The sequence below is a fragment of the Gnatocerus cornutus genome, chromosome 1 (assembly GCF_029298725.1).
Source record: "Gnatocerus cornutus isolate USDA-ARS CGAHR chromosome 1, icGnaCorn1.1, whole genome shotgun sequence".
NCBI classification, from domain to species: Eukaryota; Metazoa; Arthropoda; class Insecta; order Coleoptera; family Tenebrionidae; genus Gnatocerus; species Gnatocerus cornutus.
This window is the reverse complement of record NC_142233.1, coordinates 33,126,284-33,152,769: the sequence shown is the minus strand read 5'-3', so window position 1 is coordinate 33,152,769 and position 26,486 is coordinate 33,126,284. Positions and strand designations below refer to the sequence as shown.

The 26,486-nt window shown below is 36.2% G+C and overlaps 12 protein-coding genes across 12 annotated transcripts; 10 read left to right on the top strand and 2 right to left on the bottom strand.

Annotated features, from left to right (window-relative positions):
• Positions 1-517: 517 nt before the first annotated feature.
• Positions 518-1,274, top strand: LOC148181915 (pfs47 receptor-like). The gene is made up of 3 exons (XM_088049301.1): positions 518-628; positions 693-901; positions 952-1,274. Exons 1-3 carry the CDS (start codon positions 571-573, stop codon positions 1,264-1,266), a joined length of 582 nt encoding a protein of 193 aa, XP_087905427.1. The 5' UTR covers positions 518-570; the 3' UTR covers positions 1,267-1,274.
• A 177-nt stretch (positions 1,275-1,451) lies between these two features.
• Positions 1,452-2,193, top strand: LOC148181914 (uncharacterized). The gene is made up of 3 exons (XM_088046373.1): positions 1,452-1,561; positions 1,612-1,817; positions 1,865-2,193. The coding sequence occupies exons 1-3, from the start codon at positions 1,498-1,500 to the stop codon at positions 2,159-2,161; spliced, it is 567 nt and encodes a 188-aa protein (XP_087902499.1). The 5' UTR covers positions 1,452-1,497; the 3' UTR covers positions 2,162-2,193.
• Positions 2,194-4,085: 1,892 nt separating this feature from the next.
• Positions 4,086-4,893, top strand: LOC148181913 (uncharacterized). Its single transcript, XM_088037206.1, has 2 exons — positions 4,086-4,462; positions 4,510-4,893. The coding sequence occupies exons 1-2, from the start codon at positions 4,430-4,432 to the stop codon at positions 4,819-4,821; spliced, it is 345 nt and encodes a 114-aa protein (XP_087893332.1). The 5' UTR covers positions 4,086-4,429; the 3' UTR covers positions 4,822-4,893.
• Positions 4,894-5,005: 112 nt separating this feature from the next.
• Positions 5,006-5,754, top strand: LOC148181912 (pfs47 receptor-like). The gene is made up of 3 exons (XM_088037184.1): positions 5,006-5,115; positions 5,167-5,372; positions 5,418-5,754. The coding sequence occupies exons 1-3, from the start codon at positions 5,052-5,054 to the stop codon at positions 5,712-5,714; spliced, it is 567 nt and encodes a 188-aa protein (XP_087893310.1). The 5' UTR covers positions 5,006-5,051; the 3' UTR covers positions 5,715-5,754.
• LOC148181911 (uncharacterized) lies at positions 5,732-6,483 on the top strand. The gene is made up of 2 exons (XM_088037196.1): positions 5,732-6,092; positions 6,138-6,483. Exons 1-2 carry the CDS (start codon positions 5,832-5,834, stop codon positions 6,441-6,443), a joined length of 567 nt encoding a protein of 188 aa, XP_087893322.1. The 5' UTR covers positions 5,732-5,831; the 3' UTR covers positions 6,444-6,483.
• A 1,314-nt stretch (positions 6,484-7,797) lies between these two features.
• On the top strand, positions 7,798-8,713 carry LOC148181910 (uncharacterized). The gene is made up of 4 exons (XM_088050688.1): positions 7,798-7,902; positions 7,950-8,282; positions 8,334-8,486; positions 8,558-8,713. Exons 1-4 carry the CDS (start codon positions 7,798-7,800, stop codon positions 8,711-8,713), a joined length of 747 nt encoding a protein of 248 aa, XP_087906814.1.
• Positions 8,714-8,795: 82 nt separating this feature from the next.
• LOC148181909 (uncharacterized) lies at positions 8,796-9,518 on the top strand. The gene is made up of 3 exons (XM_088049761.1): positions 8,796-8,873; positions 8,922-9,254; positions 9,304-9,518. The coding sequence occupies exons 1-3, from the start codon at positions 8,817-8,819 to the stop codon at positions 9,460-9,462; spliced, it is 549 nt and encodes a 182-aa protein (XP_087905887.1). The 5' UTR covers positions 8,796-8,816; the 3' UTR covers positions 9,463-9,518.
• Positions 9,519-14,105: 4,587 nt separating this feature from the next.
• Positions 14,106-15,748, bottom strand: LOC148181908 (glutathione S-transferase 1-like). Its single transcript, XM_088036493.1, has 4 exons — positions 15,684-15,748; positions 15,080-15,266; positions 14,810-15,010; positions 14,106-14,760 (listed from the first exon to the last, which is right to left on the bottom strand). The coding sequence occupies exons 2-4, from the start codon at positions 15,218-15,220 to the stop codon at positions 14,449-14,451; spliced, it is 654 nt and encodes a 217-aa protein (XP_087892619.1). The 5' UTR covers positions 15,221-15,266; positions 15,684-15,748; the 3' UTR covers positions 14,106-14,448.
• A 1,118-nt stretch (positions 15,749-16,866) lies between these two features.
• On the top strand, positions 16,867-18,830 carry LOC148181907 (lysosomal proton-coupled steroid conjugate and bile acid symporter SLC46A3-like). The gene is made up of 5 exons (XM_088034401.1): positions 16,867-17,989; positions 18,046-18,147; positions 18,197-18,334; positions 18,381-18,621; positions 18,670-18,830. Exons 1-5 carry the CDS (start codon positions 17,059-17,061, stop codon positions 18,770-18,772), a joined length of 1,515 nt encoding a protein of 504 aa, XP_087890527.1. The 5' UTR covers positions 16,867-17,058; the 3' UTR covers positions 18,773-18,830.
• A 100-nt stretch (positions 18,831-18,930) lies between these two features.
• Positions 18,931-19,727, top strand: LOC148181906 (splicing regulator SDE2). Its single transcript, XM_088041697.1, has 2 exons — positions 18,931-19,103; positions 19,152-19,727. Exons 1-2 carry the CDS (start codon positions 19,026-19,028, stop codon positions 19,707-19,709), a joined length of 636 nt encoding a protein of 211 aa, XP_087897823.1. The 5' UTR covers positions 18,931-19,025; the 3' UTR covers positions 19,710-19,727.
• A 740-nt stretch (positions 19,728-20,467) lies between these two features.
• Positions 20,468-21,524, bottom strand: LOC148181905 (spaetzle-processing enzyme-like). Its single transcript, XM_088050675.1, has 4 exons — positions 21,479-21,524; positions 21,171-21,429; positions 20,943-21,124; positions 20,468-20,894 (listed from the first exon to the last, which is right to left on the bottom strand). Exons 1-4 carry the CDS (start codon positions 21,522-21,524, stop codon positions 20,479-20,481), a joined length of 903 nt encoding a protein of 300 aa, XP_087906801.1. The 3' UTR covers positions 20,468-20,478.
• Positions 21,525-24,517: 2,993 nt separating this feature from the next.
• LOC148181904 (CLIP domain-containing serine protease HP8-like) lies at positions 24,518-26,442 on the top strand. The gene is made up of 6 exons (XM_088045689.1): positions 24,518-24,761; positions 25,055-25,288; positions 25,338-25,472; positions 25,519-25,627; positions 25,673-26,006; positions 26,054-26,442. Exons 1-6 carry the CDS (start codon positions 24,707-24,709, stop codon positions 26,339-26,341), a joined length of 1,155 nt encoding a protein of 384 aa, XP_087901815.1. The 5' UTR covers positions 24,518-24,706; the 3' UTR covers positions 26,342-26,442.
• Positions 26,443-26,486: the final 44 nt, after the last annotated feature.

Genomic DNA, 26,486 nt, shown 5'->3' with positions numbered 1-26,486 from the left:
TGAAAAATACTGTAAAAACTGATGGTTGTATAAATGTTTTTTATTATAAATTATTTTTTTCACCCGGCGCATCCACCATTTTAAATTAAATCTCCAGAGATTTAAGTTATAGTTTAGCCAAGTTGGCCTGAGCCACCATAAAATCATAAAAATTAGACGGCAACCGCACCCGGACAGTTTGCGGTATTTTGTCATTTATGACAAGACATCTGGCCTGTTTAGGGATGCTGTTCTTATCGCAGGGTGCAAACTTGAGCAAATAAACCCTCATTATGTGCACTTGAGAATCTTTTGAAGCTGTCCCGTTGCGGTAGCCCGCAAATTTTTATGCTTTTATGGTGGCTCAGACCAACTTGGCTGAACTATAATAAAAATTTTCTTCAACCTAATTCTATTTTTTTTATTGAATATTGATATGTAAACTCTACAAAATATACTTACATTTGAGATAAGATAAGATAAAATAATTTTACATATGCATGATAATATAAGATATTTTTTTATTAGAAATATAATTTCGCATTATAACTTGTACTAGCCTTGAAGAGAAGACACTAATACTACTTTATAATGAAGTTTATGGTGTTGATATTACTGCTTTTTGCTCCAGGGGCGCATTTCCAAGAAAGTAAGTTTTTATAAAAAATGTTACATCTAATTTCTAGCCACAATGATTATTTAAAATTTATTAGAACGCTACTACTGGCAAGACTACACAGGAGAAATCCCCAACAACGCCCTTGAAGGCGGATACGACGCTAACGGTGATAGCATCTTCGTCGGACAAGCAACGAACTCCAAAAATGAAACTCTACCAGTTACTCTCTATCGAAATTCCACGTTTGTGTTTGTCACCGTTCTAAATACACGCGACATCGAGATCGTAAACTCATCCATCAAAGTAAACTATTTTTTTAACAAAGCATGAAACATTTTAGCTTTTTTCCGTAGATTTTATGTGGCGAGAAATTCTTTTCATGGGTTCAAGTTAACTTTGATGATCTTCAAGTGAAGTTGATTGAAACAAATCCGATTATAGGAGGAAATTATGGCGAAGACGGGATTGTTTATATTGGACGAGTTTTTTACAAGAACGAGATTGGAATAGGAGCAGTATTAGCATCTCCTATTGGTCATGCCGATTTTTATTTTGCTCGTAATGGCCGATCTTACGACTCGGCAGTGTTTGAAGTTATGGTGTTCCAAAGAGCGGGGCGTAAAAAGCGACCTCCGTTCCGTCGAGGACACCCAAAAAGGCATAATTAGAAGAGAAAAACCACATCAAATTTTTGAAACTGTTCTTTGTAAAACGACAATAAAACAATATTTTAAGAACCAGTATACGAAAGCGCTTCCACCATTTGTACCAAAAGAGTTAACTCTTCATTTGATCATTGTATACAACAGAACTGGTGATTAAGTGATAACCTTTAACTCCTCGAATCCGAAGCAACTGTTTTTATTTGTGAACAGTTTGGTGCTAGACCGTCTTCTTAAATGAAGTTATTTATTACAATAATTTTAACAGTTGTGGCTTCAGCAGCTCTCGCCATTGACGATGGTAACTTCTCACTCTCAAACCACCTAAATAAACGTCTTCGCCTGTTTTAGGCTACTACTGGCGCGACTACACATCGAATAACATTCCAATGGACGCTTTTATCGCTGGAACTGATCGTAATGGCGACAACATCTACATAGGTCAAGTTGACTTGCAAGCAGGTGGTGGAGGACTCGTACCAGCACAGATAAATCCGAAGAAATCTCACGTTTATGCGGAACTTATCGGGCCTAAACGCGTCGACAAAAACATTAAAGTACGGGTCTTCTTTAGTTTCATACGCAAAATAACTGTTTCTTTCAGATTCTATGTGGTAATCAGGACGAGTTTGAGTGGTCACCAACAAGTTACGCGTCTCTGGAAGACGATGTAAGAGGAAAATTTGTTGTTTTCGGCGGCCATGAAGTAACTTGGGGAAATTATTTGATCGGACGGGTTAAAACTGAGAAAGGATATCACGTGGGGAAAATTATCGTCGTGGGTTGGGACGGAAAACCTGCTTTTTACATCATTGACAAGGACAACAGAGGAAAAAAAATGGAAACTGAATTTGAATTTCTCCTCTATAAGAATTCAGAGTCTAGTGTTCAACTTTATTAGAACTGTTTTGTAAATAAAGTCTTTCCAATACAGATGAAAGTGTTTATGCTTTTTATCCCAAGCAACATTTGAAAAACTGAAAATCAAAAATCCAAAACTTTAAACAGTCGTTCGCGATTATTTTGCATTGTACGTCGAATTTAAGTTTTGGAATCTGCGTGAAATTCTGCGTAAAATGAGATAAAAAAATATTGGGCTCTAAACATTTGAAAAACTGATAATCAAATACCCAAAATTCGAAACAGCTATAACTCGGTTATTTTTTGCTGTACGTCGATTCTAAACCTAGCTTTGGAATTTGCGTGATATTCTGCGTAAAATGAGGCCTAACAATGCAAGTTTGCTCGAAAAATAAGCGAGAGATCGACCTCAGACATTCAACGTAGTTTTAGTAGTGTATTTTTTTCGGAAAACTTTTAAGTACAAAAATTTAAGTACTACTTCTTAGCTAAAAAATTGCAAGAAAAACGATGGCAAAAACCGTTTCTTTCGATCTGTCGTAGTTTTGAGATATTAAGCACAAATTGTTTAGAACCTTCAAAAATTTGGCCCTCTGGCAATAACTTAAAAATTCAAACCACGAACTTAGTTATTTGTTGACGTACGTTAAAAAAATTTTTGGTTTTGGAATCAATGTGACATTCCACGTAAAATGAGCCCAAATATGTTGAGTTTGCTTCAAATGAACTAGAACAACCCAAGTTTGCTCCAAAAATAACCTGCAGTTATCCAAATTTTATTTGAAAATTGAGAGAAATGGCATTCTTATGGTCAATGAGTCTTATGAGTGTGTGATGGCTACGTGTCGAAAATAAAATATATGTACAGGCTGTCTAAATTGTTTGCATTAACATAAATAACGTCAACTCTCTATTATGAAGCCTGGAAACAGGAGAGTAATCTAGGTCACGAGATTGGTGGCAAAAAGCGTCGCGAGCTGATGGACCGCTGCGCGGTAGCTACTGCGCAGCTTTTAAAACTGCAGAGCCCGGCAAGCTCGCGACGATTTCTGACTCGCGTTTTTCGACGCACGGCATACAAGATTGACCTCGTGTATACATATCTCCTTGCTCTCTATGTAGTAACCATCTCGTTAACTGTCACGTTTTTAATATTTTGTTTTTACCAACTTTGGCAATCTTGATGTTTTGAGAATAAATTTAATTTAACTTTCAAATCTAGCACAGTTTCTCACTTAGGAGTTTTTGGCTGTTTTCTGTTGGAGACATTGCTGTTTAGTTTGACTGCCTTGATACTGCGCCAAATTGAAACTATACCTACTTTTTTTGAAAACTTAAAGTTCAAGTTAACTTTGCTGATATTCAAGTGAAGTTGATAGGATCAAATCCAATTATTGGAGAAAATTTTGGCAAAGACTGGATCGTTTATATTGAACGAGTTTTTTAGAAGAAGGAAATTGGAATAGAACCAGTATTAGCATCTCCTGTTGGTCATGCTGATTTTCGTTTTGCGCGTAAAGGCGATTCTAACTTCTCGGCGGTGTTTGAAATTATGCTGTTTAAAAGACCTTTGCGTTTAAGGAGACTTAACCCTCGAAAACCCGCAAGAATCAATAATTAGAAGTATACGACAAAAATAATTTATTGTTTAAAATTGTAGTGTTTAGAGCATCAAATATAACGACCTGAATTACTGGTTGCAGTTTTTTTACATTGAATTAAATAAAAATAAATGTTCGATGGTCAAGGTTTTGAAGAACTGACAATCTTTATATGAACTGATTTTAACGGTGTTGACCCGGCGCATCCACCAATTTACCCAAAATCTATTGATTAATTTATAACAAATCCTAAAAAATCAATGTAAAAAATCAAGTCGTAAACAGCATTTAAATAGATTTATGAATTCTTAGAAATTTATTTGCGTACGCATGATAAGATAACTTAATTTTATTTAGGAAACAATTTCAGTTAAAAACTTGAAGAGAAGAGTTTTGCAGTATTCTAAAATGAAGCTTTTAGTGTTAGTACTAATGCTTTTTGCTCCAGGAGCGCATTTTCAAGAAAGTAAGTTAATATTTAAGAGACTAAACTCCAAATTCCTTCCACGGTAATCAATTAAATTTCTTAAGAACGCTATTACTGGCAAGACTACACCGGAGAAATCCCCGAAAACGCTCTCGAAGGCGGCTACACCGCCAACGGTAGCAGCATCTACATCGGACAAGTAACAACCTGCACGAACGAAACAGTACCAGTTACTCTCCATGCTAATTCCACATCTGTCCAGGCCGTTTCTCTCAATAAAATGACCATAGAAGCCGTAAACTCGTCCATTAAAGTATGCAATTTGTAACGCAGAATCAAACTTTTTAGCTTTTTTTGCAGATTTTATGTGGCGATTATGATTCAGTGAACTGGCAGCGAGCAAATTTTGACAATCTTCAGGTGCAATTAATTGGATCGAACCCAATAATTGGTGGAGGAAGTGGCGAAGATGATATTGTCTACATCGGACGCGTTTTTTACAAGAACGCAATTAGAATAGGACCAGTGCCATCATCCATACCAGCGTATTTCTCTTTTGCTCACAATAAAAATGTTTATAGCTCTGGGCTCTATGAAGTTATGGTGTTCCAAAGAGAGGGGCGTAAAAAGCGGCCTCCCTTCCGTCGAGGACACCCAAAAAGGCATAACTAGAAGAGAAAAACCACATCAAATTTTTGAAACTGTTCTTTGTAAAACGACAATAAAACAACATTTTAAGAATCATTATTCGAAAGTGCTTCTATCATTGTACCAGAAGAGTTAACTCTTCATTTGATTATTGTATAAAGCAGAGCTGGTGATTAAGTGATAACCTATAACTTCTATAATCCGAAACAACAGTTTTTATATGTGATCAGTTTGCTGCGAGACCATTTTCTTAAATGAAGTTTTACATTACAATCATTTTAACGGCTGTGGCTTCAGCAGCTCTCGCTATTGATGATGGTAACTCCTCTCTCCCAAACCACCGAAACTGAACTTCTTCGTCTATTTTAGGCTACTACTGGCGCGACTACATGCCCAATAACATTCCAACGGACGCTTTTATCGCTGGAACTGACCGTAATGGCGACAACATCTACATAGGCCAAGTCGACCTGCAAGCAGGTGGTGGAGGACTCGTACCGGCACAGATAAATCCGAAGAAATCTCACGTTTACGCGGAACTAAACGGGCCTAAACGTGTCGACAAAGACATTAAAGTACGTGTGTTTAGTTTCGTACACAAAATAAACAGTTTTTTTCAGATTCTGTGTGGTAATCAGGACGCGTTTGACTGGTCACCAACAAGTTACGCGTCCCTGGAAGACGATGTAAGGGGAAAATTTGTTGTTTTCGGCGGTCATGAAGTAGTTTGGGGGAATTATTTGATCGGACGGGTGAAAACTGAGGGAGGACATCGCGTGGGGAAAATTATCGTTGTTGATGCACACGGAAACCCTCTTTTTAACATCATTGACAAGGACAACAGGGGAAAAAAAGTGGAAACTGAGTTTGAATTTCTCTTCTACAAAAAATCAGAGCATAGTCTTTATTTTTGTTAAAATTGTTTTGTAAATAAAGTCTTTCCGATAGCAGATAAAAGTGTTTATGCTTTTTATCACAAACAGTGCGCAAATAAACCAGTCAGACAAGTGTCATCATACGAAGAAGTTCAAAAAATGCGACTCTTCGTCACCATATTGGTGACCATTGTGCCAGGGGTGTACTTGCAAGAGGGGTACTATTGGAGGGAGTACAGGGGTACCATCCCATCGGACGCTTTCGCCGCCGGTACCAACCTAAAGGGCGAAAATATCTACATAGGGCAAGTCTTCGAAACTCACACCACTGGAGGGTTGGTACCCGTGCAAATTAACGAAGGAAGTAGAAATGTTTACGCTGAAATGGACGGAGCGCGTCTTCATAAAAAAAACATTAAAGTTGAGTCTCGTCATGTTTGTACCTTTTTTTATTAGTTTTTGTAGATTCTTTGTGGGAACCAAGAGCTGTTTAGTTGGGTCCCATCGAGTCATGCGACTATAAAAGAAGATTTGAAAGGAAAAGATTTGGTTATTGGTGGTCATGAGAACAACTGGGGGAATTATTTGATTGGACGGGTGAAAATTGGAGGTGAAGATCGGATAGGAAAACTTCTGGCGGTTGGTTGGGCCAATCAGCCTGGGTTCCATTTCATTAATAAAGAGAATAAAAATCAAAGTGTGAAGAAAGATTATGAGTTCTTGGTGTATGAGGAGTCGGATGTTGGTATTAACCCCAGGATAAAAGTGTGATTTTTAAAGAAATAAAAGTAACTTTTGGTTTTGATTCAAATTTGCCGTCTTATTAAAGTTAACCCATGACATTTGTGATAACCAGGGTCACCGATTACTTTATACGTCATTTTTCCTGCAGAGAATTTACTGATTTACAAAGAAGCAATTTTTAGAAATAAACAGTATTTAAAAGGGATAAGTTAGATACTTGTAATGGAGGATTGTCAATTTTTATTAATAGATGGACCCACAAGCAACTGACAAGATTTTTAGTCATTGCAAAATACAGTCGCGGCCAAAATAAAGTGGTACAGCAGTTGAACGACATTGTAATCCAAAAATTAAACTTTGAACTACTAATAACTACGTTATCAAAACTGCCGATAATAGACACGTAAAAATTATAATTAACCTACAAGGGGTGATCTGTACCTACAATGTAAATATGTTTTGTACATTACGGACGCATTTTAAAATAAAAGAAAGTTTAAAACTCTCTCGAACATTATACATACATCCCTGTCATGTTTTCCTTTTGTTTTATTAATGTCATTATTACGTCAACAATAATAATTATCATTATGCCTACTTTGAAAGCCTTTTTTACACAGCTTAATTTGTAAAAAAAACGTGGTATGAGACTTGTACTATTTCGGCCAAAAGTCTTCAGTCGTCATTTCTATTAGTTAAAAAAAACTTGCTTTAAATCAAGGATTAGCGTTAATGTTAAAAAATGACAGCTTGACATTACATTGTTTGTCTCCTATTGGTAATTGTAAGAAAGTCTGCTGTCTTTAAGAGGTTGTCTTAAAGAACGATTATCTACCAAACATATCAAAAAGTATTGACAGTTTTAGTTTAAAATTCATGTTGGCAACATTGGCAATCGTTATGAATGAGTAAAAATTAGGAAAACTAATTAGGTTTGTTTACTTAATTTTGTGACAATTTCCTAAATGTGACAGTTCTTGTTTGACATTTGGCAAAAATTGCAAAACTTGAAAAAAAAATCAACGTTGTGTAACTTGCTATGTTGAACGACCAATCACAAACCCGCATTTCAAATTTGGTGGTTACAACAATTCTCTGCAGGAAAAATGACGTTTAGTGATCTTTCTTTTACAGGACTATATAAGGCGCGAAATTTTGAAATTTAAAATTTATGCTAGCAAAATATCGAATATTCAAAACCCTATAATTTCAGCTACGTATGACAAATTCTGAAAATGGTTGATACACCGGAATAGATAAAATATGATATTATGGGTCCGTTTGTCTACACACATTTAGATCCACTGCACAGATATTGCGTGTTTTGTCCTAAAACCGCATATTAATTAATATTAACTAGAAATCTCGTTTTGTTATCAGCATGGTCACAACATCCATCCAACCTCAAAACTTCATTAGTCCAATTATGAAGCCTCTAAAATTCGTTTTCGCTGCAACTGTGCTAACTTGCGCATTTTCGGCTTTTGTACTCTCAAAAATGTCAAAATATAAACTCTACAGCTCGTTTTTTAGATAAAAAAGAGATATGAATATGAAATCGAAAATATAGAAGTTTGCCCCAACAACGATGAACTCCAAGTCCCCATTAAAAACCTGAAATTCGTCCGATACAACCGAACTAACAAAGCCTTGAGTTTCGACTTTTCCGTTCCTGTAGCAATAGACGAAAAAATTGCCGGAGCTATTAAAGTTGAACGATGGGGCAATGGTGGGTGGATTAGTATGCCGTTTATGGGGCTCCAGAAAAATATTTGTCGATTTATGGTGAAGAATTTCAGGAGTTATTGGGTGGATTTGTATGAGAAAGCTGGAGTGGCTCATCCCGATCAGTGTCCGGTTCCACCTGTTAGTAACAAAATAATAAATTCTGAAGAATAATTAGAAAAATTGTTTTAGGGTAACTATTCGGTTAAAAACTACGTGATGAATACTACTCAGGCAAATGTTCCATTTTTTACTGGGAGATTTAGGTTTAAAACCACTTTGAGAGACATTGAGATGAATGAGGACGGATTTTGTATGATTGTTATCATAAAAGTGTCAGAACTTGTCTAATAATAAACCTAGAGAATAAATCAGTTTATTGATATTTGTTTCATTTTTTATTTGTGTGACTAAAGACAGTCAGAGGCTATATTGCTGCAAGAATAGCTCGCTTTGCTCGCCGACAAGCTCCATTGAACGCTACAACCAATAGAGCAAGTTTTCTAGATGTGAACTCACAATTTGGTAATTTGTTTATCACTACATCTTCATTTTTAGATCCGCAGCATTGATAACATTAAAGCTACAACAACAATATTAATAGAAACAACATTAATATTAACTACCAATTTCATTCTGTTATCAAATGTCGCATTGTTAGCATCACGTGTAATTATGAAGCCGCTGGCATTCGTTTTCGCAGCCGTTATAACCTGCGCCTTTTCGGGTTTTGTAAGTTTACACTTCACCCCTAAATTCAACCCTTGAGTTTCTTTCTAGACTAAAAAAGAGTACATTTTTGAGATTGAAACCGTGGAAGTTTGCCCCAACAACAACAGACTCGAGAATCCCTTAAGAAACTTAAAATTCGTTCGCTACAATCGCACCAGCAAAGCTTTGAGTTATGACTTCACGTTTTCACGACCTGTGGATGAAAATGTCGCCGGTTCTATGAGTGTGGAGAAATGGGGTGATGGGGGATGGAGTTCCATACCGTTTTTGGGATATCAGAAAAACTTTTGTAAATTTATGGTGAAAAATTTCAATAGTTATTGGGTGCCGATTTATGAGAATGCAGGGATGCCTCATCCTGATCGGTGTCCTCTTCCTGCTGTTCGTAGGTAATTTTAATGGTGTCACAGAAATAAGACGTTTGTTTAAGGGGAATTATTCCATTAAAAACTTTAGGATTGATACCACTGATGGGCACTTTCCGTTTTTTAATGGGAGATTTCGGTTTACAACCACTATGAAGGATGTTAAGGCAAATGTCGATATATTTTGTTTGGTGGTCATCCTAAAACTGTCAGAACTTGTTTGAGAAGTTTGTTTTCAGCTGGTTTTTATGTAAGAAATAAAGCATCTTTTGAAAAATTATTTCAATGTTCTCTCTGCAGCAAAGCGCTAACTTTTTTTAACTCCTGCAATATCAAATTAATCTACATAAAAGTAATTTTTTTTTAAATTTGTGTTATTTGGTCTATACCAGAGCTCATTACTATCGGTCCAATCAGTAAAAAGTTAAGTTGGCAGCAGCCCCTAGCAGTTTTCATCGGTAACAATTGGCAGTAAGAGCGTTTGACCTTGACGCAATTGTAGCATGCGTAGAAGCTAATCAACTTGCACAATATTCCCAAAACTTGTTAAATCTCTATTAAAAACTTCCTGTTGCAACAAATGTTTAATTAGTTATTGATTAATACATTCAACTTTGACAACGTGTTTACCTCAAAAATCGTTATATTCAATTTTCCCCCAATTTTCTCCCTAAAGATTTAAAAGCCTGATTTACACCTAAGAATTTTCGAAAATTTACACAGGAGAATGGACTGATAGTAATGAGCTGGACTTTATAATTTTACAATTTGGCACTGCAAATAAGCAAGTCTAAATTAGTAACGTCCACAAATTTTATTGCTGTTTTCAAATTTCATTGCTATGGCGCTAAAATTCACTTTGGAACAATTTTCTATTCTCTTAATTTTTGTCAAAAGTCCACACATTAGAAGACGAAATTGCATTAAAATCTCACGATTAATTAAACTCTTGCAAATTGCAAAAATCTCCTTGACATTTGTGACAATAGAACTGTCAAATTATTAATGTTTTGAGTAAACGCAGCCTGCCATTCCTTGATTCGACAAATTCAAATCGGTTTTTGTTCATATGGGCGAAGTTACAAAATTACATAAAAAACGACATTACAGGCTATTTTTCCCGCAAAGATTTTTTGTAGGCGCCAAATTTAAAATGCTGTTCTGTGATTGGTTGTTCGACAGAGCTAGTTATACAACACAACTCTAGCAGTTCTTGCGAAATAAACTTGTTTTTGTTATCTTCAGTGCACATTAACAAGTATATTATTAGACTTTATGTTTTTTATCATTACGCAGGTGTTATGGAAATAGGTTTATTAAAATGCGATTTCAAAAAAAAAATATTAAGAAAAGTTGTTGAGTTCTTAACCCAGTTTAATTTTGTGTACTTATTTCTATTACACCCTGTATTTTGCAATTATTGAAAAACTTTCAGTCAGTTGCTTGTGAAACCATCTATTATTCAAAATTGGCATTATTCATTACAGGTATCTAAGTTAGCCTTTTCAAATCCTGTTGATTTCTAAAATAATTGGTCTTTTGGAAATCAGTCAATTCTTGAGGAAAAATGTCTTTTGGAGCTGAGACATATTATCTCGTTGTTCTCTCTCTTTACAATAATGATTGTAATCCCTCTAATAAAGAGAGAGACTGTAACGTATGTTTGAGATTAACACATGAATTGATCATATAATTACTACTAAAATTATCGTTATTTCTTTTGTAACGACAAAAATAATTTTTGCATAATTTATTATTGAACTGTGTGAACTTTTGAATTAACTTTGAAACACTAATGATTAGTCAATACTTTTGTCCTTTTATATTACGTGTACTTTAAATTATATGCTTGCTAGTGTCGGACGTTGACGATTTCCGCTGTGAAGTACTTTTACAAACCGCACTAAAAATGACTTTATACAATTGGCTTACTTTTTGGGTTTTAAAAGTTATCAAGCAAGGCCGGCAATGATTTTAGTTAAATTTCTTCTATGCTTTCACTTGTTGATTTTATCTCTTTACATATTTTTCTTTATTGCACATCTCACTGATATTCGTTTTATCAAGTACGGGTGTTACTTCTTGCAAACACTTTGGGTAAGTAATCGATATGATTGCATGTCTTATTTACAATTTATCTCACACAGAGCGTACTCTGCTTATCTATGGTGATCTATCAACCTTATATTTTAGACAAATTATTGAATGTTATGGAATATTGGTCGTTCGACCGTTTTGATGACAAAATAAGATCAAAAATAAGAAAAGAAGCACGAATTATTCAGAACAGCACATCTTTTTTTATTGGATTAGGATTTGCTTGGGCGTCTTTAGTTGCTTTTCCGGATAAAAGTGATGCAGAAACGAATTTACCTGTTTTACTTCTTCAAAGATTGTTTCCTGAAAATTACGTTTTACCTACAATCTTCTTTAAATTGGCATTTGCGGTGACTATATTTCCTTGAAATTTCCTGGTTGTACTCTTATATTCGGACTACACCAAGTCAGATTTCAGATATATCTTTTTGAGGATCTTATACAAAAAATATCCTGCGATTATAACCATGAAGATAAATATTTAATTTGGGATAAAATGTACCAAGAAACTATTGAGCTTCGACTCAAATTTCTGACGAAGCGGCATTCTGAATTTTTGAGGTAAACAGTTTCGTTAATCTAATTAAAACAACTTGCGATTAAAGAATTATAAGTAATGTATCAAAAAGGATAAACAACTGGATTGTTATGTACAGTATTGGTGGAATTGCAGTGGGTTTGGCCAATGCCTTGGTTTTTTTTCAGGTAAGAATTTCAATTTTAATCTGAATTCTGGACTTAAATTATTAGATTTCTACAGAATCGTCCACAATAGAAATTTGCCGCAGCACTTTTTATATAACTTCGTCATTCACTTTGTAAGAATAATCGCTGCAGGACAAACTTTGAAAAATGAGGAAAGGGATGGACCTTTAAACCGCTGATTAACGGACAAGAATTATTTTTCTAGGTTCGAAATATATTTTTCTTGTTTTACCAATCAAATTGGTATTCGTGGAATACTGGAAATAGACGGATAATTCTAAATGTCATGACTAACAGCGTTCGAACTCGAAAGGTTGAGTTTACCCAAAATATTGCCATTAATAATAGATTGGGAATGGCTGTAAGTTACAAACTTTATGTGCTTATAAAGGGTAGATTCTTAGGGGTCAATTTCAAGTTATTTAGCGACGTCGCTAAAGGTGTTTGCGAAGTAGCAACGCCACTCACATCACGGCTACCTTAGCAACGTCGCTAAATAGCGACCAAATTGACCCCTTGTTTTGTATTTTTAGATCTGCAAAGCTGTTTATTCAGGGGTCTCTGTTTACATTAATTCAAAATAAATTTATTTTATGGAGCATTTAGTGGAATATCCGTATTATTTTACGCACGGAAATGTGCACGAAGCTTACAAAAAAAACTAACTTTAATACATATAATATTATAAATAATATATAACATTGTGTATGTCTTCTTAATTATGCAACTGCACTTTCTTTTGAAGACAAAATAAAAGAAAACAAAATTCTAAATCTTCTAAAGTTCTATAGTTATATTTAACAAACTGTTAAGAGTGATTTGATAGCACTACTAGTTTCCAGCAGTTTTGTGCGAGATTGATTTCTAATAGATCTTATAATGCTGATTTTACTTCTGCGTTTTATTTTATTTTATTACACCAAAATTTTCACATAACGAAAAACTAGAAAAAAATCTTAAATTTTATTGATTGATGTTAATATTACTAGTTAAAAACTCATTTTTTTATTTATATTTGAAAAAATAAATTATAAAATTTGTTTTTTTAATCTATAATTTGATAATTTAGCATTAATAATAAGTAATTCTAAATTAGTTACGTCCAAAAATTTCATTGTTTTGGCACTAAAAGTGACAGAGTTACACATTTTTTTAATAAAATAAGCATTTTTGTTCATCTTAAAAATATATTTTGTTTTAATTTGTCTTTTTTAGTCTATAATTTTACAATTTAGCGCGGACAATTAGCAAGTCTAAATTAGTAACGTCTCCGAATTTTATTTCTTTGGCGCTAGAACTGACAGAGTTATACAATTTTTAATAAAATACAGGGTGAATTTTTATCTATGAACCAATTTCAAAAATTTTAAAAACAAATTAAATGTTTTTTTTTTACTATTTATAAACTGATGATTTTAGAATTTTTCTAGATGTCTTAGTATCTTTTGGGCGATATTCAACTTTCTTATTGTAAATTGGCATCCATATATTTTTTTCGGTTTTTCTTTAAAATAAAAAAAATTCAAATTTGTTTTTTTGGTCTATAATTTTACAATTTAGCACAAATAATTAGCAAGTCTAAATTGGTAACGTCCATAAATTTTACTGCTTTGGTGCTAAAATTGACAGAATAACACGATCTGTAATAAAATAAGTTTTTTTTAGTTCATCTTTAAAATAAAAAAATTGAAATTTGTCTTTTTCGATGTACAATTTTAAAATTTAGCACAGATAATTAGCAAGTCGAAATTAGTAATGTGTTAAATATCACTGCTTTAGTCCTAAAATTGACAGAGTTACAGGATTTTTTACAAAAAAGTCTTTATTTAGTTTAGTATTTTTTGTTTATCATTCAAATAAAAAATTCTAAAATTTGTCGCTTCTGCTCTAAAATTTTGAAATTTAGCGCAGTTAATAACTGAGAATAATTTAGTAACTTCTTTAAATTTGACTTCTGCAGCGTTAAAATTATTAGAGTTACAGCTCTTAAAAATGTTTTTCAGAAGATTAATTACTTGAATTTGTTTAACAATTTAATTATTCTTTATTCAGATTAAATCAATTACATGTGACTTCTCAATTATTTCTAAACATTTTAATAAAGTGAGAACGTACAGAAACACAGGGTGAACATTAAAAAAGCAGTCAGACCTTGACAATAAAATTTTAGTATTTTTGATTTATTGATCGAGACCTGACTTATCGTGATGTTATTTCATAAGTGTTGTTTTCCAATTATTTTATCAGTGCTACCACAATATAAAACAACATTTCCAACATTTCGTACAATTTCTAGTTTACAGGGTACAAATTTACCCCGGCGCATCCACCATTTATACAAGTTTCAAAACTTTTTTGTTCTTTTAACTAACAAAAAGTGTTTTTACTATTACGTTTTTTTATGTGTGTTAATACTTTTCTATTAAATTGTCTGCCATCTTTCTGAACAAAAGCGCGCCTTCTCCATTTACTCCCTCATAATCAGGAACAACGTCTTTAACCCGAAACAACCACTCAGCAACATTTTCATAACTAGAAAGATCAAAATCCATAGCTTCGTACGTGGTTACAGTCGCTAGAATCGATAAATCAGCAAGAGTGAGCTGGCTCCCAGCGACAAACTCTTCGTTTTCCAGAAAACCTTCCAAGAAACTGAAAGCTTCTTTAATTTTATGCATCTTGGCCGCATCAAACTCCGCGCCTCCAAACATGACGGGGTACTAGAAAAAACAGTGTTGTCAACCCGTATTAATATCAACAATAACACACGTAATAGTCTGCGAATCTGCCGTACAAAGTCCCCACATCAAAGTACAGTCTCTGGTCGACAAGCGCTCTTTGTTTGGGCTCTTTCGGATACAAACCATCGTCTTTACCGTGCTGGTCAGCCAAGTACGTCATGATGGGTCGACTTTCCCATAAAACAAACCCATCGTCCACGAGAGTGGGAATTGTGTGCTGGGAATTGATCTACCAACAAAATCAATAAAAATGTTTTAAAAAGAAACTAATGCGTTTCGTGACGACGTGCATTTTTACCTTGATATATTCTTCCGAGAGATGTTCCCCTTTGAGTAGGTCAGTTAATTTTAGATTGAAATCCACGTCCAGAAGTTTTCCCGCTAAAAGTACGGCCCTGCAGGGAGCACTCTCGGGCATGTAGTAAAGATCAAGCGGCATTTTCAGAAAATCAAGACGGCTGGGATTCGTACAAGCTGTGACACAGCTAATGAGAAATTGGCGTTAGTTTTGAGAACGTGTGTACTTTTATATCTTCGCATGAATGCAGTAATTACACGTGGAGGTTAATTGAAGTGTCACGTGACATTAAAAATGGATTTTAATCTAATAAAATTATGTTGACAGTGCATTTGTTGCTCGGGATATTCGAATTGCAACAAATGCACTTCGACCCGTGACACACTTGATTGTGAAAAAGTAGATTTGAACTTTTGTTTAAATTTAAATATTACAATTTCAATAAATGAAATACAACAATATTAAGCACATAATTAAACAAATAACATTCAGTTGTTAGTGACCTTGAAAATTCAGCATTATCAAATTAAAATTAAAAAAGAAATACGTTCGAACAAATCGTAAAAAGTATACTTAAATAGAAATAATAATTTTAGGAAAATACCAATATAAGACGATCACCGCTATGCTGATTCAACCACACTTTAAAACTGAAGCGTAAATATTGACAGGAAACGGAAATACCTAGTTTGCGGCTGCGGCTGCGGCTTAAAGGTTTCATGAATTTTCATTCTTATTTATTTAACTGTTTCTTGAGTAATCTTAAATCAAGTGTAAGTTTTGTATGTTGGTAAAGCTGTAACCAGTCAATTTTGACAGTCAGGGCTACCAACATACTTACAAATTTTAGGGTCAAATGATGGGCACAGCGATAGTTTGTTTTTGATCTACCACATTCTTTATTAGGTAAAATTTTTCGTTCTTAATAATTTAACTGTTTTTTGAGTAATCTTAAATCAAGTTTAAGTTTTATGTTGGTAATGCTGTAAGCGGTCAATTTTGACAGTCAAAACTACCGACATACTTAAAAACTTTAGGTCCAAATAATGAACACAGCGGTAGTTTGTTTTTGATCTACAACATTCTAAAACTTTTATTCATAATAATTTAACCGTTTGTTGAGTGGTCTTAAATCAAATGTAGATAAGTTTTAATTTGGTAATGCGTAATCGGTTAATTTTAACAGTCAGGACTACATACTTAAAAATTTTAGGACTACATGATGGACACAACGGAAGTTTGTTTTTGATCTGCCACTTTCTTTATTAGGTAAAATTTTCATTCTCAATAATTTAACTGTTTCTTGAGTAATCTTAAATCAAATGTAAGATTTATGTTGGTAATACTGTACCCGGTCAATTTTGACTGTCAGGACTACCAACATACTTAAAACTTTTAGGACCAAATAATGAACCCAGCGGTAGTTGTATGTTGATAACGCTGTAACTGGTCAATTTTGACAGTCAGGACTACCAACATACTTAAAAATTTTAGGGCTATATGATGGACACAGCGGTGGTTTGTTTTTGATCCACCACATTCTTTATGAGGTAAAATGAACGTCAAATAAAAAAAAATTAATAAAAATTATCATTAGCATTATGTTTATTCGCTGTATGTAATCTAATCTTACAAATTGTGTAGTCATTTGTTTATAACAACATTATTAAAAATAGCCATCGCATAATAGCCTCTAAAACTCGCTTATTAGTATTCTTGAAAATTTTCTTCCGTAATAATTGCGTGTTTGTTAACGCGACCTTCCACCTCCCCGCCGATAATAATAAGTACTAGAGTTCCCCATTAATTCGTCAAATGATGGAATGCATCTCTTTTTCATCGTTTTTCTCGTCTACCACATCCTCCTTAAAGGCCACGGAGTAACCAAACAGGTTCTTGTGAGAACCGTGCATCAGTAATCGCGCAAACATCAAAATACCATGATTTAAACAAAAACGCGTCGTGAAAAGTGTCAAAAAATGACTTCAACCGCCGATCTAGTGACCGCGTCGGTCGCCGATCTCCACCCCAAACAAAAGACGTTCAAAACCATGACAAACAAGCAACGCCTTCTTTACATCAAAGAAGTCATCACCGTGGAACCCATTATCGCCGCCTACTTGATGGCATCGATCGTCTGCCAGCCTGCTCTGATCAACCTCGAGTACGAAAAGAGTTGTAAATCGGACTTGAATTTGACTGATGATGTCTGTGAGGTGATTCTTAGCGGGAACAGCGAGAATTTCACGGTGCAGAACGACGAAATCCAGAAGTTGATTGGGGATATGCATTCATGGCAGTTGCCGCTGCAGAGTGTGATGCCGCTTATCTTGGTGCTTTTCTTAGGGAGTTATAGCGATCGGCATAAAGTGAGGAAGCCCTTTCTGTTGTTGCCCATCTTAGGGGAGTTTTTCGCGGTGGCTGGGTGCATCCTGTGCGTCGTCTTCATGAAAGAGTGGCCGCTGGCGGCGCAAGGAATCGCGCAAACTGTAGTACCGTCGTTCTTCGGGGGACAAACAATGATTATCATGGCTGTCTTCGCATATATCGCTGATGTTAGCAGTGTGGAAATGCGAACTTTACGAGTAGGCGTCGTGCAGATTGTTCTTAATATTTGCACGCCTATTGGACAAGCAGTCAGTGGAATTCTCTTCGAACAAATCGGGTACTATGGAGTACTTTCCATTGCAGTGTTCTGCTATCTTTTCGCGGTTTTTTACTGTATTTTCTGGATCAAAGAACCGAAGAAACCGGAAGTTATGTCAAAAAAATCGTTCATTGCCGATGCGTTCGATCCCAAGCACGCCATCGACACTTTTAATCTCCTCCTGAAGAAGAGTCCGGAGAATAACAGACTTTTCTTAGTGGCAGTGTTGCTTATACTGTTTGTCTACAGCACCGTGGTCGTAGGTTGGTGCAACTGCTTGAAATTTAACATAACAGACATTCAAAAAGCACTATTTTAGGGGAAGGGACCGTGTTCTTCTTGTATGTACAAAAATTCTTCGGATGGACGTACTTAGAACTCAGCTATTTTTTCACAATCAACACTGTGGTGCATCTAGTCGGTAAGAATGTTGGTAAAAAACAGTGTTACCAACCTAATTGTTTTTTAAGGTACCTTGATTGGTGTTCCCTTATTCACCAAGTTTCTGGAAATGGGCGACTTGATGATCATCGTTGCGACCTTCGTCGACAAAATCTTATCAAACATTGTTTTTGGGTTGGCGCAAACAGTCACGATGCTCTACATTGGTATAAAAACCGGTTTCACTTCAAATATCTACAGTGGCAATTTTAGGTCTCGCTGTGAGTATAATCACAGGAATTTCCACTATAGCCATTAGATCGTTGGCCACCAAAATAGTCTCTCCTGATGATTTAGGAAAAGCGCAGTCTTTATTCGGAATATGCGAAGCCATAGGACCGGCCATAGCCGCGCCATTGTACAATAGGCTATATTTGAGCACCACGAATATTCTTCCGGCTGCGTACTTTTACTTCGGCGCTATATTGTATGCCGTTTGCATATTTGTAGTGATGTAAGAAGAATTCTTAAGAGTTGGGTTTTGCTAATCAGTTAATTTCAGGTGGATGTACTTTGCTGATAAAATGAAGAGGAGCAAAGTTGAGGAGCACCCGCCAGAGATCGCCAACGGTAAAGCAGACGAAATTCAAATGACCCACATGTAGAAAAAAACGAATTTTGTTTATGTGAATATTAATGAATAAAAACTAGATTTTTATACCACATGTGTCGTAATGTTTTAATGTGCCGACAACGTTTTTGCAATACCGGAATAGGCGCTTTAGCCACTACTCCGCTCATAACAAACGTGTCCAATCACCACTTTTGCTTTGGTTCACGTGATCACAACGTTTGTTTAGAAACGTCAGTTTGACGTTTACCAATTTTCGTATTTTCTCGCTGTTTTAACACCCCACGATGGAATTTTATTATGAAAACAAGTTACTTTTTACCGCCCCCAACCCCACAACTCTGGAGAAGGCCTCCCGTTTGATCGTAAGTACAATTTTTTCAACGTAACCTCACTTCTAACTGTCATTTTAGCCTTTCACAGATTTCTACCTTTTAAACAACGGGAGAAAAATCTCCGGCAATGTTGCTTGTCGGGGTAAAATTGACATCGTCTTGCGCGTTTCTGGGGGTAAAGGGGGCTTCGGCTCCATGCTCCGAGCAATTGGGGCCCAAATTGAAAAAACCACCAATCGCGAGGCGTGTAGAGACCTCAGTGGCCGCCGTCTTCGAGACATAAACGAAGAACAAAGACTGAAGAAGTGGATAGATGCACAAGCAGAGCGTGAAAAGGAAGCTCTTGAGAAGAAACAGAAGAAGTTGGAGAGACTGGTTGAGCAGCCAAAACACGAGTTTAAAGACGAAGAGTACGACAAATTGAGGTCCGATCTCCCGGAGAAGGTTGAGGACGCGGTTATTCAAGGATTACAAGCGTCGTGCAGTACAAAACGGAAGAGTGACGACGGGAAAAGCGCAGTAAAGAAGAAAAAACCGAAACTGTGGATCGACGACGAGCTCAGCACGTCTGATAGCGACGTGGAGGACGAAGAAACTGTCTCAAATGATAAACAAATTGTAGAAGCTAAGAAATAAAACTTTCATTTGCGTTTACACTTTATTTTTACCTTTTGTTATCAATAACGGCCCCCGCACATTCCTTTGAACGGTGCATAATCTCTTATTGGAATCACAAGTTGATAACATTCAGACGCTACTTTTAAGCCAAGTAAAAAGAAAATTACACTCTTCACCGTTTCTCGGTAGTATTTGTGGTTAAAAACAAGATGTATGTTTTCGAAGACGTAAAAACTTCGTGTTGGACGTGGTAAGGGGGCTTGTTGCTCGTCGAGGACGGGAGCATCGGCGTCTTCTTCCATTTTCTAATTTAACGGCATTTGCTGAAAATTTTTTAATCTCGAACTAGGCATGTCAAAGTTGAAGTTTGGCCAACTTTTAAATTTCCCTCGCTTTTCGGAAAGTGTATATTGTGTAGCGAGTGCGATAAGCGGCATATTAACGACCACGAGGTGCTGATTGTCGCCCACTATTGCGTTACTGCAAGTTTATCAAGTTTGGTGAAAACATAAAAACATTAAAGAAATAATTTGAGATAAAACTTGTTTTTCGGTTTTTAGTTGGACCGTAAAATATAATGAGTTCTTCTAAACACAATCAAACACAAAAAGCAATCATTAGAGATTCCAATTAGTTTTTCCGATACATTTAATAGCTGCATTTGAGCTCACGCCCCATAAAAATTCTTCAATAAAGCAGAATTTATTACTTGAGTTTAACGATAACAAAGGCAAAAATAAACTATCCGTACCTACTCGAAGTAAAAAAACCGCCTACACACATTTTTCTAATAAGTAATGTTGTCCAAAATCCACTTTACATATTTGGAAACCTCGGTGTACACAGCAGGAAGGTCGCTACCACACTCTGAAGCCCCAAAGGAGACGACCCCAAACTGGAAGTACTTCGGAGGCCCGTCAACCGCCGCGGGGGCCATGATAGGACCTCCAGAGTCCCCGCCGCAGGAATCGCGTCCTTTTTCTCCTCCAGCACAAAGTTGGCCTTCTCCAATGGGGGCGAAGCTAGACAACGCGTGTTTGCACTTTTCTAGTGGTACAATGGGCACTCCGACGTGGAGGAGCACCGGACTGGTTTTCGCCGTTGCCGAGTCGATCATACCCCATCCAGCAACATGCATGGTGGAACCGGTCTGGTCCTTCGTGAGAAGCCCTCCGTGGGGGAGGCAAATGGGGGTGGCATAAGCTAGAAAAAACAATCAATTTCTGATTGTAAACACCTAAAAGTACTCACCGGTGATCCTCACTGGCCGATTCAGTCTGATCAGAGCAATGTCGTTCCTCATTTTCGGAGTTTGGTACTTTTCATGAGGGATGATCTTCTCCGCCTGGAAATCTTGCACTCGGGGAGCGCAAACGTTGTTTTGACAGTCAACGGGGCTGTTGGCGTCGTACTCCCCAACTCGGACGACTGCTCTGAAATGCTCGCGTGGGGAGAAGTCCAAGAGCTTGAGTAACTTACATTTCGTCGCCGTCAAGACCTTTGACACAATGCGCTGCTGTTAGAACATATAAGCTGTTGATGAGGGAGCCCCCACACTTGAAAGTTATCTTTTTATTGCTGAAATATCCAACCCGGTTGTACCCTATTCTAATCATCCAGGGGAATTCCCCGAGGGCTGCTTGTTTTCCGCCGATGATCCTGTCGGATACGCTCTCCCCACAATTTTCATGGTCCAAGAGGTTCCAGTTGGGGTGCGACGTCACGTCGGTAGCCCAAACTGGACAAGAAGTCTTAAATTGTTGGCGATTGGATTTTAAAAAACTTACGGAAACGCAGAGTGTTTAGAAAAAGGACCAGCAGGAGATTTCTCATAGTTAGAAATACAATAGTCGTGATTTGAAAATTTCAAAGCTATTTAACGGAGAACAATATGGTTATAAAATGGACGATAAAATTTTACAATGACAATATTTATTTGTTTAATTATTCTGATTGGTGCGCTCGTTAGAAATGGTTTTTCGAGTCAAGAGGACGTGGGCTTTTATTTTTCAAACAATGAGTTCACAAGCATAATGAGATACAGGTGTTCGTTTAAACCCACAGGAGCTTCTAGAGCGTTTAAAAAACGAGAGATTCCTGGCGAGTAGCATTAGAAACCTCCAGTTCAGAGGAATTAGATCGAAAATGACAGTTAAAAAAAATTATTAAAGTTTTGAAACTTGACAAAAAAAATACCAAGGGCATCCGGAATTAAATAAAAAAAAGTTTTCCTACCTACGTGGGAGCTTCATTCCGTAAAATTGGGGTAAACATCTCCAAAAATTGTTTTCCTCATTTATCTTCTAAACTATTCACTTTAGAGCCAATATAAAAGTAACAAAAAATGTTGGCAATTAAATTTTCTACAAAAAATGTCTTATCTATTTTTTGTGTTTAGCGAATGTTACTTGCCCAAATGCGGCGCGAAGATGAGGATGAGCAGGAGCAGCGTCCTGTATGCGGAGTGTGCGTGTGCTCTAGTCAACAAATTTTAGAAAAAAAATACTGAAAACCTCATATCTGAAGTTGAATGACCTCAAGATTGTGACTTTATAATCCATTTTGTTCTATCACAGGTCAGGACACACATTTGTAAAAAAATGCGAATACACCATGTTTACCTACATTTTTTCCCAATTTTATTTGATCTTTTTTTGAATTTTGTTATTAATACATCATTAAAGAGATAATCAAATAATCTTAAATTAAATAAATAAATTTTACAAGTTCTTGCCAACATATTTATGAAATTAAAAAACAAACTTAAGCTAATATGGTCGCAACATCCGTTTTCCTAGGATTTTTATTCAACTTTGCACAACAAAAATATTGCCTAAAGGTCCAAAATTATAAATCGTACTTTTCAAAAAATCAAAAAAATGTTAAATTGTTTCAAGGGATTTACCGAAACATTTTCCGCAAAAGTTTACACGCATATTTAGATTTTTGAAATAACCAAGCGAACAAAATGAATTTTGTAAATAGAATGTGCTTTCACGATTTCTTGACATTTTCTATTGAAATTAATAAAGTTAAAACAAAAAAAAATAAACTTTTTAATAGATTTTTTTTAAATTTAACATTCAATTTTCTCAAAAAATGTACGATAGATCGATTTATAATTTTAGAGCATTGCTATTAGGCCTCTGAAGAGTATTTCTGTAAATAATTTAATTAAAAAAATAGCATAATGGTTGTTTTGGTTTCAAATTTATTAGTTATTTACGGTTCAAATAAGTTATTTTCCTACGACCCTATATGAAAGTGTAATTTTTCACACAGTTAAATGACTCCGAAAGATGATGTTTTCGTACATCCATTTCCGAAAGTAAAAGTTACTAGTGTGATATGAACATATCCGCACAGACCTGTCAAAATTGACAGTTATTTTCAAATACAAAAGTAACTCTTGAATTTTTGTTTCAAATGTCTAGATGATTCACTATAAAACAACATGCATAATGATAAAAATGAATTGGTTAGGTCTTTTTTGACAAATCAGTTTTGACAGGTCTGTGCGGATATATTCATATCACACTAGTGACTTTTACTTTCGGAAATGGATCTACGAAAACATCAACCATCTAACTATATAGAATACGTCACTTTTATATAAGATCGTAGAAAAATGATATTTAGAATAGATAAGAAATTAACAATTGTCGAAACTTATGGTTTCTTCCTGATGATGAAAGGTCGTAGGAAAAATAGTGTACATAACTCGTCGAAAAGTGTCTTTCTTGCACTCGTGTAATATCACTCGGCTGGCGCCTCGTGCATCTACTTTCACACTCGTGCGAAATTGGTCACTTTCCGTACTTGTTATGTAAATATCTATTTAGATATTACCTACATGCGAGGCTTGAACACATTGTTGAAATAATTTTTTCGATCGATCCATTTAGGAATTAGTAATTTCCTAATGTAGCTTTAATAATTTTCTTTGTATGACAATAAAATATTATTAATGACAATTCTAAAAGCCAAACTCTATGTGGAAACGAATGAGATTCTACAAATGATAAAAAAATGAGATTCCGTCCTTTATAATGATGTATTACAGTAAAAAATCGAAATAAAAGTTTATAAGTTATGCATTAAATTTCTTCTTAAAAGCGAACGATAGTTATTTTCTAAAAAAATTCTGGAAAATCAGTTCACTTTTTCAGTGAGATATTACAAAAAATTGTGATATTGTAGGTATGTTAAGAAAATTAAAAAAACAAATATAAACGAGATGTAAGTAAAATGAAAAAAAGAAAAAAATATTTTTAACCTTAGTCCTGACCTGATAGAATGAAATAAATTTCTAAAATTTGTTGACAGTGAATACTAGACGCGCAAATACCCTCGTGTGGTACATACTCTGCTCCGATTCACCCCTAACTTCGAGCCGTATTTGCGCTAGTTGCATTTGCTGTACGCTAAAAATGAATAGAACATTTTTGTTAGAAAATTTAATTTCAAACATTTTTATTACCTTTATTTTTTCTTTAAAATCAATGGTTTGAAAGATAAAAAAAGAAAACATTTTTTGGGAGTGTTTACCCCAATTTTAAGGTATGAAGCATCCATGAAAACTTTATTTTGTTTAATTCCTGATAACTTAAAGATTCTTTCTGCAAAAGTTTCAAAACTTTAATAATTTGTTAGACTTCAAAACATAATTTCCCTGAACTATTGGTCCAGAACCTAAAAACGAACCAATCCTGGACATGTTGATATTATGATACATATTACATAACACGAGGAATTCGTGCGTAAACACGTTCCAAATTGACCTGCTGATGTCTGGGAAATCCCAGACGCAGCCTTTCTTCGGCGGCTACTACAAGAATGTGCACAATTAGCATAGTAGCAACAACGCTGTGACGTCTTCAGCCGGTCGATATTTCCAGTCGCTGTGATTTCAACAGTGGACTTTCCAAGGCAGGCGAGATAAACACGCATTGGTGCTCTGGAGATCAGTATGGGCCAGTGAGAAGACAAGACAGACTCTTATCAAAACGCGTAAAATGTTGGTGAAAAACGTCGCTTTGTTTTTGTTCTCCGTGCAGATCATTAGAGCAGGTAAGTTTAATTGTACTAATGGTGGCTGATGCATTGAAGATAATTGCTGGACCTTGAGCTGCAACGATAACCTTGTGCAGAGTCAGTGTCATATCGAGGCCTAAATTCAGAATCCCTGAGATTGAAAATACAAAAATACTCATTATTGCTGTATTAGCACTTAGTAATTGGTAAATAGAGGAACAATTTAGGTAAACACGTCACGTTCCGCTGTGTGCTTTTCTTCGGAACTGATTAACTCGTTTTTTCTCTGAATATTTGTGGTTTTTTACATTCAAATCTCCTTTTTCAAGCCGACAACTGTCAAACTCCCAACAGCCGAGAAGGCGAATGTAAGCCAATCAACGACTGCCCCGTGCTTTACAAGCTCTTAGAGCGCCGCCCCATTTCCAGTAGCAACGCCGACTACTTGCGTAGATCTCAATGCGGCTTCGTAGGTGCCTACCCTAAAGTCTGTTGTCCAATCGGATCAGACGCCCCGCCCACAAACCGACCCCCGGTGGTGGAAGGCCCCACAGAATCCACAAGTATACGCTCCTCCCCGTTTAGCCCTAAACACCCACAAACTGTTTCTAGATGTGGAGCCTGTCAACAGCAACCACTTACCAAGCACTGACGAGTGCGGGATCAACACCCAGAGCAGAATCTATGGAGGAGAAAAAACAGATCTAGATGAGTTTCCGTGGATGGCCTTGTTAGAATACGAAAAACGTGAGTTCGGTTTGATTATAACTCAATAATTGAAGCCCCCTTGCAGCTGGAGGAAGTCGTGGGTTCTACTGCGGTGGTGTTTTGATAAGTAAGCGGTACGTGTTGACAGCGGCGCATTGTTTGAAAGGAAAGGATCTTCCGAAGACCTGGAAACTGTGAGTTGTCTTAAAGACGAATCTTTGTTCTCTACGAAGTTCTAGGGCGAGTGTGCGCTTGGGAGAGTACAACACCGAAACCGAGGAAGACTGCATCACCACTAGCTTCGGCAGAGACTGTGCGCCGCCCCCAATCGACGTCCCGGTCCAAGAACTCATCGCCCACGAGCAATACAACCCCAATGATGCCAACCAATACCACGATATCGCTCTCATTCGACTCCGGCGCACCGTCAAATTCTCCGATTTCATTAAACCCATCTGCCTACCCACCACCACTGAAGAACTCAGCAAATCTTACATCGGCCAGAAGCTTTTTGTTGCCGGATGGGGAAAAACCGAATCGCGCTCAGATAGCGATATCAAACTGAAAGTTCAAGTACGTTGCCACTAAGAAACTGTCAGAGATTACAATTTTTTTTGCAGGTTCCTGTAAAGCAGTTGCAACAGTGCAGGACAACTTACAGTACTGCCAACGTGAATTTGGGCGAGGGTCAGTTATGCGCCGGTGGAGAAAGAGGGAAAGATTCTTGTCGTGGAGACAGTGGGGGTCCGTTGATGACCGTCAGCTTTGATAAGAACAAGGATGTGCATTGGTACGCTGCGGGGGTGGTTTCGTTTGGGCCTTCTCCATGCGGAATGGAAAATTGGCCGGGGGTTTATACCAAAGTTTCGAAGTATGTTTCATGGGTTGTGAACAATCTGAAGGCATGAGTTTAAGACTTGGATTTAGGTTTAAGAGATATTTTATGCGTAATTTTGTATCTAAGGATTGTAGTTGTACTGATTTACAAATAAAGTTTTGCGAAACGGAATTGATTTTCTTTCTCCAATTGGCAAAAAGGGTTACCAATTGTAC